This window comes from Vigna umbellata, chromosome 2 (genome assembly GCF_029865625.1).
Source record: "Vigna umbellata cultivar VRB3 chromosome 2, Vumbellata_1.0, whole genome shotgun sequence".
In the NCBI taxonomy this organism is placed as follows: Eukaryota; Viridiplantae; Streptophyta; class Magnoliopsida; order Fabales; family Fabaceae; genus Vigna; species Vigna umbellata.
In genome coordinates this window covers 48413309-48422044 of record NC_142166.1, presented here as the reverse complement: position 1 = coordinate 48422044, position 8736 = coordinate 48413309, and the positions used below count along the sequence as shown (strand labels likewise).

The following is an 8736-nucleotide window of genomic DNA, read 5'->3' as shown; positions in this document are numbered from 1 at the left end:
TGAATTTTTGGTCATTTAGTTCTGATTATGCAGGAGTTGGGATGAGATCTGATAAGAGATTCTTTAGGATAATGTTAGAAAGGTTTAGGTATCCTTGTATAGGTGTAAATAGGAACATGATTCGTGTTTGGGGAATTAGAAGTTTGGAAAAATATTCAGTTTTGGTAAAGTTAGGAGTTGTCCATATTTCTGCAGAATTATGCAGAACGTGGAACATGCGCGGTTGACAGATCAACCATGCTCTGATTGGCTGTTTGGTCATATTCATGTGATCGATCATTAAATGGGTTCAGTCTCTTTAGAGTCTTACCAGTTCATGACCGTTCGATATTAGGTGTGAGTGGTATTCCTCTTGTGTTCGGTCTTAACTGAGTTTTGCTTCTGTAGAGTTTCAGTTAATGACCAAACGGTCTTGCACTAGTACTCGATCATGCTTTAGTCAAGTCAAGTGGTCAGTCATAATATGCTTATATGATATTTGTATGTGTATGATTATATTATATGTTTGTTTGAATTGCATGTTAACATGATTAATTAAATTACATTAGCTTACCCTTATTTTCTATCTTGTCATGTTGTCTGTTCGATATTGTTCCTTGCGATGATCGCCCTGTGGGTGTGAGCAGATGGAGAGGAGTTTTCACTGGAGCAATCGCTGGAAACAGAGGATCCACCTACTTAGGTATAAGACCGTTCGGTCTTGTACATATGTTCGTACCAACAGAGGAATTCTGTAAAGTTTTAAATTTTTCTGGTCATTTTAGGATAATTGTAAGATTTTTCTACACTGACGGTTCTATCTTGTTATTATGTGATGTCTCATTAATATAGTTTCATACTATCATTTTTGGGATGTTATAGTATACAACTTAATTTTTTTATCTTACCATGTTACTTATCATGTTAAATGAAATTTACTGTCCGTAATTAATAATGTTTACATTTTAAAATATTTTAAATTTGCAGTAATTTTGAACTAAAACCATGGTTTTAAAACCGGTATCAAATAATTTAAGAGAAATATATAAAACTAAATATTAAAGTTGAGGTGTCTATCTTAAGTAGGGGTGGGCAAACTGCACTGTCTGTACTGTATTATAACCAAACTATAATTAACTATATAATAATTCAAAGAAACTGAATTGAACTAAAAAGTAGTTAAGAAAAACTGATCTGAACTTAATTTTAGTGCACTTAGTGCAGTACAATCCAGTAAACTGCTTAAGTTCAAAGTCACACTTTTCATCACACGCAATGCCTTCCTGGACAGTCCTCCTCCGGATCCTCTCCTGTTTCCCTGTCACGTGGTCTCCCAGCGCCTCCCCTTCTCCGACCACCTCCTCCTCCCCCGCCGCGCCTGCCTCCCTACGCTCCTCGCCGCCTCCCTACGCTCCTCGCCGCCAAAACCATCTTCATCACTGACAACTCCCCTACCAACTTCTCCCTCGACCACACCCCCTTCACCCACCCCGACCTCTTCTCCGCCTCCTCCCTCGCAGGCGTCCAGTCCTTCCTCGACTACTCTCTCTTCGGCGACGGCCTCCCGCCCTCACCCTCTCCCTCCGCCGGCAACTCCATCGACTCCTTCTGGAACTCAGGTGCGTCCTCCTTCGGCTCCCGTCTCAACGGCATCGTTTTGCTCCCCCTCTTCTCCTTCGTTCTTCCACTATTACCATGCCAAGGTTTTTCAATCTCTTTTGAAAGGGAAAGGGAAAAACGTGGGTTTGCAGATTTGCTTCTCTTTCCAACGAGAAGTTTTCTCAGAACCCGAGTCTTCGACAACAATGGCGGCAGCAGGAAATTGTGATGGAAAAAGGAAATAGAAAAACCTACGATTGAAAAAGGAAACAGAGGAAAACTGAAACCATAGTTAACTGTATTCAAAATGAAATAGTTCAGTATTTTTAAACTGAACTGTTAACCAATATAATTAGTTTTTAGTAAAAGTAGTTTTAAGTTTTTTAAGTTTAAAACAGTACAGATAAACTATAATTTAAGTTTCTTAACTTAACTGTGCCCAGCCCTAATCTTAAGAATTAAAGCTGAGGAAAATTGAATTTAACGCAAACACACATAATAGGATAACACTTCTCTGTTATTTATAGATTATATAAATATCTTGGATTAATTTTAAGAAAAATAATAAACTTAACTGACGACTTTTTGTATTGAATTGGACATTAGTACCAAATAATGTTATATTGGATAATTTATGTTTTATTTATATTCATACATGCATTTGTGTCATATAGAAAATTTTCTCTATGTCTATCTTTCCTTACTTAAATATTATTTCATTTCTACATTTTCAATTTTCACCACTTACCGACATTCCTTTGTATATTTTATTTTGTTTATTTAATTGGATGCGGCGAAAATGTTAAAAGTTAATTATATAATAATATGAAACCTTATTACACATTTTTTTATACATTTTAGGGTAAGAAAATATGTCTGACCATCTTCTCACTTTCAAATATCAACATCAATCTCCTTTATCATATTATGTTGTGTAGGTTTAGGTTCAATATATACATATCCATAGATTTTTATATTATACATTTTGGACTACACTCTCACGAATTTGTTTTTGATACTATTATAAAAGGTCTCTTACTAGAGATATCTTATGTGTATATAAACTCATATCTATTTTTTATTTTATTCGATGTGAGACTTTGTTTGTATCCATCCGCTTTTACTACCAATATTATTTGATTTCCTCTTCCATACAACCTTTGGTTTTGACATTTTCTCTGGACTGGTTGTTTTCCTTCGTTCCTACCAAATCTAGGTGTGTTGACATACAGTTTATGCTGATTGAGTCCAGTTCTTTCTGGAGTCTCTGAATATTGCTGATATCTAAGAACCTTACAAACCAAACCTATTTCCCCATATATCATGTCTTCTACCAATGAATACTTTTTTCTCTGGAAATTTTTTCACATATCCATTTCTCCAAAGTTGTTTGGAAAATGAGAGAAGTAGTATGTTATTGTTCTGCCACCTTTCGGAAATTGATATCAAGTTATATCAGTAACTTATACTTATATAGAGTCAATTTCTTTCTTATATTTTAGTAAAAAATCAAATGACACCTTTTAAATTAAAAATAACATTTTTTTATTATAATTAAAAATAGAATGTAATTTAATTCAAATTTGAGTTTGACGTTAATAAAACAATGATAAGTACTGTTTGAGTTATAATTGTTTTAATTAAATATTTTTAAAAATGAAATGCATAATATAGATTGACTCATGTTATATTAAGTATTTTAACTTTTATACAAATTATTTTTTTTCATTTACAATTATTCTATTCTACAAATAAAATCATTTTGTACGTTTTTGATAAATTAGATTAGTTAGAAATATAAAACAGGAATTTAATTTAAATGTAGATATCATAATGTAATTACATGTATAACAAATAAATTTTACTTTTAATATAATATTAATAATCTATTTATAAAAGTTAATATAAATTAGTTTAAATTTAAGTAACATTAATCATCATAATTTAAAATATATAATTTATTTTAAATTCAAATTTAAATAAAATAAGAAATTAATAAATAATAATAAAAAAAATTAAAAATAAAATGCGTGTCCTGCTGTCATTAATTATTAGGAGTTAAGTTAAAAGTTAAAATAATATCACTGAATACTGTTGGATGAAGTATTGTTAAAATTCATGTTTTTATTGCCTTTTATTTAATAAAAGTAATTATTTAATAAGAGTAAGTTGATTTTGTAAATGTTCAGGTGGAAGTTTTGACACTAACATTTTGTTTGAAAGTGAAAGGAAAATAGTTGAAGAACAAATATCAACATAGAAATGCGATAACGGGTCAAGCCCAGTGATGATATTGAAATCTCTAGCTCGTTCAAGTAAGGCCAGGCCTATTACTGTGCTGGTTGAGTTTGATATGGGCCTAATAGTAACTCTTCAAATGCAACTGTTTCTTCACCCACCCCCTGCTTTCCACCCCCGTATATTTGAAAGATAAAATATTTTTTATGATGATAGAAATACTAAAATATTATTATTATTATGATTGTTATTATTATAACTATAAAAATTTTGTTTTATTTGATTTTAACTATACAAAAAATTATTTTTGATACAGTGACCAATGTTAAATCAGTCTAGTTCTCTAAAGACGTCTTTTTTTCTTTTTTTTTTATGAAAAGCTTAATATTATTATCAATTAATTTTAAACACGAAAAGTTGAATAGGAATATTGAAAAATGGATGGTGTCATGAACTTTCCCTCGAAATTCGAATGAGATGAAATAATCACTGTACTTACCCTTTTTCATCAATCTTTCCTGTGAAAATAGTTTTCCCAAGGTTTTCAATGCGTTGGTTTTTTCCTGTGTAAATTGATAACTTCCTCCTGTACAAAGTAATATTTGTTTGATTGAACGATGTATTACTTGTAAGTTTGGGAGATTATTCTTGTTTTCGTTAATACTATTTTTCTAAAAAGTATTATTTAAAAAATAAACGTAAGACGTAAGCTGTACTTTTATCTAAATTATACCAATAATAAATAATTAAATTTATTTTTTCTTCTTTTTTTGTCTAAACAATTTTTTCTTTTTCTTTGGTTTTTCCAAGCAAAGGAAAACAGTGGTTTGTTGACAAAATCATCTCTCTGCAGTTGTGATTAACACGCGTCGGTTCCATGTTGAAAATATATTTAGGGTGGAAGCAGCCGATAAGTCGAGAAGTTTCCAGAAGTTTTACAAAATATCTTTGGCACAGGAAATTGACAGATGGCAGAAGCTTCTCATACTCTTCAAAAATCTCTCGCAGTGTCACTCTCTCTCTCTAGAACCTTCCTTCTCTCATCCCTTAAATTCCTTATTCCCTAAGCCCCAAGTAAACCCTTGCTTAATTCACACATAGTAATCTACCAAACTCTTTCTCACACACTCTCTCGCATAGCAGAGAGATACAGTTTCCAATTAAGGAAAATGAAGGGAGGTACAGTGAAAGAGGAACAAACATTCGCATTTGCGGCTGCTGCTCCTGCTTCACCTTCATCCTCAACTTCCAACCTCTTCCCGCAACCAAGGGAAGGCTTGCACGATGTGGGTCCACCTCCGTTTCTCACCAAAACCTTCGACGTGGTCGAAGACCCTTCCACCAACGACATCGTTTCCTGGAGCAGAGCACGCAACAGTTTCGTCGTTTGGGACTCTCACAAGTTCTCCACCACCATCTTGCCTCGTTACTTCAAGCACAACAATTTCTCCAGCTTCGTCCGACAACTCAACACCTATGTAATCATTTTTTTTCTTCTCATCTTCTACTCAACTGCTTAACCTAGTTAAGTGCATATATACTTCTAAAGTTTGCAATTTTAATCAACAATTTAGAGTGTTCTGGACGAATGTGTTTGAGGGTATCTTTGAAGCATTTTTTTTTCTCTGGCGGTTCTATTAATTGAATGTAAATCCTAACTTGGGAAATGGACGGGGCTGCTGTGGGTGCAGGGTTTTAGAAAAGTTGATCCTGACAAATGGGAATTTGCGAACGAAGGTTTTCTGGCGGGACAGAGGCACTTGTTGAAGACGATCAAGAGAAGGAGGCACGTAACACAGATGCAGTCACACGAGGGAGGAAGTGGAGCTTGCGTTGAATTGGGGGAGTTTGGATTGGAAGGTGAGATTGAGAGGTTGAGGAGAGACAGGACAGTTTTGATGGCTGAAATTGTGAAGTTGAGGCAACAACAGCACAATTCAAGGGAGCAATTGTTGTCCATGGAGAGCAGATTGCAAGTCAGCGAGAAGAAACATCAGCAGATGATGACTTTTCTAGCTAAGGCACTCAACAATCAGACTTTTATTCAGCAGTTCCTTCACAGGAACGCTCAGAAGATAGAGTTGCAAGGTGGTAGAAGAAAGAGGAGATTAACTGCTTCCCCAAGCGTGGAGAATTTGCAGCAAGATCCTGTGATTGATGCGGCATTGCCTGTTGAAGAAGAATCCACTAATATTGAGTCGCACATGGAGTCTCTTCTCTCAGCTGTTTGTGACGATGATCCATTAGAATCGAGCTCTGAATTAGAAGACCCGATTTTAGGTTCAGTTCCTACAACTGGTGGTGGTAGTGATTTGGGGGTGGTAAGTGATGCAATCTGGGAGGATTTACTGAACCAAGACTTGGTTGCTGCGAACCATGAGGAGGAAGTTGTGATTGGTGATTTTTCACAAGTTGATGTTCCTGTGGAGGATTTGGTTGCTGATCCTGATGAGTGGAGTGAGGATTTGCAGAACCTTGTGGATCATATGGGTTATCTTGCGTCCAAACCCTAGTTGACTATGACAATTTTTATCATCTAGGAGTTCAGATAAACCATCCCCCCTAGAACCATTGTGGTATAATTTCATGAGGCTTCATTGATTTGTTAATATTTGTGGCTTGATAATTTATGTGATTGTAATTGATGTAGCATACGAATGATTGCAGCAGGGAAGGTGGTTGCTGCTGAAGAGGTCCTGAGATATTGCTCTTTGTCTGCTGTATCCTTTGTAAACAGACATGTGTTTTGTGAATAGCTGAGTATTTCTTGTACCAGTGATGATGATACTGTTTTTACTATGTTGGTGCCCCCTTTGGATAACTACATTGTACGTTTTCTTTTGCAGGGTAGGTTAAAACAGATGTCGAAGGGGCCTATTGATTGGGAAAAGATGTAGTCATAATCTAACGGTAATTTGTTGAATTGTCAAATTTTCAGTGTGGAGAGACTGTGAAGTAAGATCATTGACGGATTCCAAAGAAGAATATGATTAACAATTCCTTTACTCATCAGCTATAGCTCACCTTCTCCATCAGTACACGCTGAATAAAGGAAATAAGCTTTCTTCCTGTTTCATCTTTTATTTTATTCTATATTTTTATGTTGCTTTTCAAATCATACCAAATACACTAGATCACTCATTTAGTCAGGATAGCAAATAAAATCATTATTGTTCCTTGCTCATTTAAAACATTATATTAGTTTTTTTATTATTAGATTTATTAAACAGTAAGAAGTTCGACTTCGATTTTATCAACTAATATAAAAAATACTATTTTCATTTCATAATAATAGAAATTATAATTAAAACAATCGTGATTATAACAATATTTTTTGTATTAAGAATAATGCATTATTAATGTTAAAAATGACTGTTATTAGATAATATCAATAATATTATTATATGATTCTTCTTAGTATTATAACACAAAAAAATTAAATCAGCTTTTGAGTGTAATAGTTTCACAATGTACAACTTTTGCAAAGTTGGCTAAGGCTAACTATTTATATTCATGTAAACTATAAATACATGCATATATTACATATATATATATATATATATATATATATATATATATATATATATATATATATATTAGGTACATTAAAATTATGGGACATTATGTTTGGATATTTCTTAGTATTTATTTGACATACATGGTTAATCAGTAGTACACAAATGGCTACATAGACGTTAAAACTAAAGCAATAAATTGTTGGTTTCTTATTGAATGATTTTGTAATTTGTGCTAACAGTACACAAACTCAATATTGATATTTTGTAAGAGATTATTTGTAAGGCGAAATTCGGAACTCTTTGGTCTGAAGTCCATGTGCATTGGTTATAGAGTCATATTCAAAGTAAACTAGCAGCGTTAGAAAGTGAGGTTTAAGGCTGGATAAATTTCATAAAATTAGATACGGTTTATATTTATTTGTGTTATAATTTAGTTATATGTATATAATGTGAGATATTTAATAATATATCTAACAAATTTAGCAAAGATAGATTTAGCCAAGATAGATTCTTGAAAAGTTGTAATATTATTTTGAAAAAATGAAATCGATAAGTTGTAATATTATTTTGAAAAAAAAAATGAAATTTAAGTATAATTCAATTCTATGAAATTTGTTCGATAAGGTGAATCACTTAAAAATAACTTGGAGGTCCAAATCGAGTTTGTGGGCTTCTCCTCAACTAAATTATAAACTTAAAAAGAATTTGTATTAATTCCACATGACTAAGAAGATAGTTGAATTAATTACATATAGCTTCAAAAATTGAAAACCTTCCTCCCAAGTGTGGAGGAAGAATGGACTTGAAAGTGATATATAGAAGAAAAAAAAAACATGCTTGGGTTTAATTTCAGGATTTATTAGGATTTTACTCTCAGGCTTATTTGGTAATCTATTAGTAGTTATTATTATAATTGTGATAAAAGAATAGTGTAAATTATAAATCACACTAAGAATGTGATAATATCATAACTCATCATCCTCTTCTACTTTCCTTTTTCTGGTATTTCTTTTATTTGAAGCCAAACCTTTATTTAACATCTGCCATATAATATATCAATTATGAAAAAAACTAATGAAAGTGTGTGAATAATTTTAAACACTGAAATACATTAAATATGAAGTTTTTCTTTCTTAGTTAACAAAAGTGAGTGTGAATAAATTTTTCAGTATACAATGAAACAAAATAAATCAATCAAAATAAATCAAACCTTTTATATATATATTTCTTCTTCATATCTATTAGGAAATATGAAAATTATTAACTTGTTACCATCATATGTAACAAAAGAATATGTATTCAAAGTGTTACATTATTAACTATAAATAAGACTAATTTATAGTATTAATTATAAATAAGACTAATTTATAGTATTAATTATAAATAAGACTAATTTATAGTA

At 32.2% G+C, this 8736-nt stretch overlaps 1 protein-coding gene across 3 annotated transcripts; it reads left to right on the top strand.

Annotated features, from left to right (window-relative positions):
• Positions 1 to 4804: 4804 nt before the first annotated feature.
• On the top strand, positions 4805 to 7000 carry LOC148204175 (heat shock factor protein HSF30-like). Of its 3 annotated transcripts, none has more exons than XM_088107236.1 (3): positions 4805 to 5294; positions 5508 to 6392; positions 6484 to 7000. In XM_088107236.1, the coding sequence occupies exons 1-2, from the start codon at positions 4986 to 4988 to the stop codon at positions 6327 to 6329; spliced, it is 1131 nt and encodes a 376-aa protein (XP_087963362.1). In that variant the 5' UTR covers positions 4805 to 4985; the 3' UTR covers positions 6330 to 6392; positions 6484 to 7000. The 3 variants fall into 3 exon arrangements, with proteins under 3 accessions (XP_087963362.1, XP_087963360.1, XP_087963359.1); XM_088107234.1 differs by having other exon boundaries at positions 4882 to 5294; positions 6487 to 7000; XM_088107233.1 differs by having other exon boundaries at positions 4882 to 5294; positions 6467 to 7000.
• The last annotated feature ends 1736 nt before the right edge of the window (positions 7001 to 8736 follow it).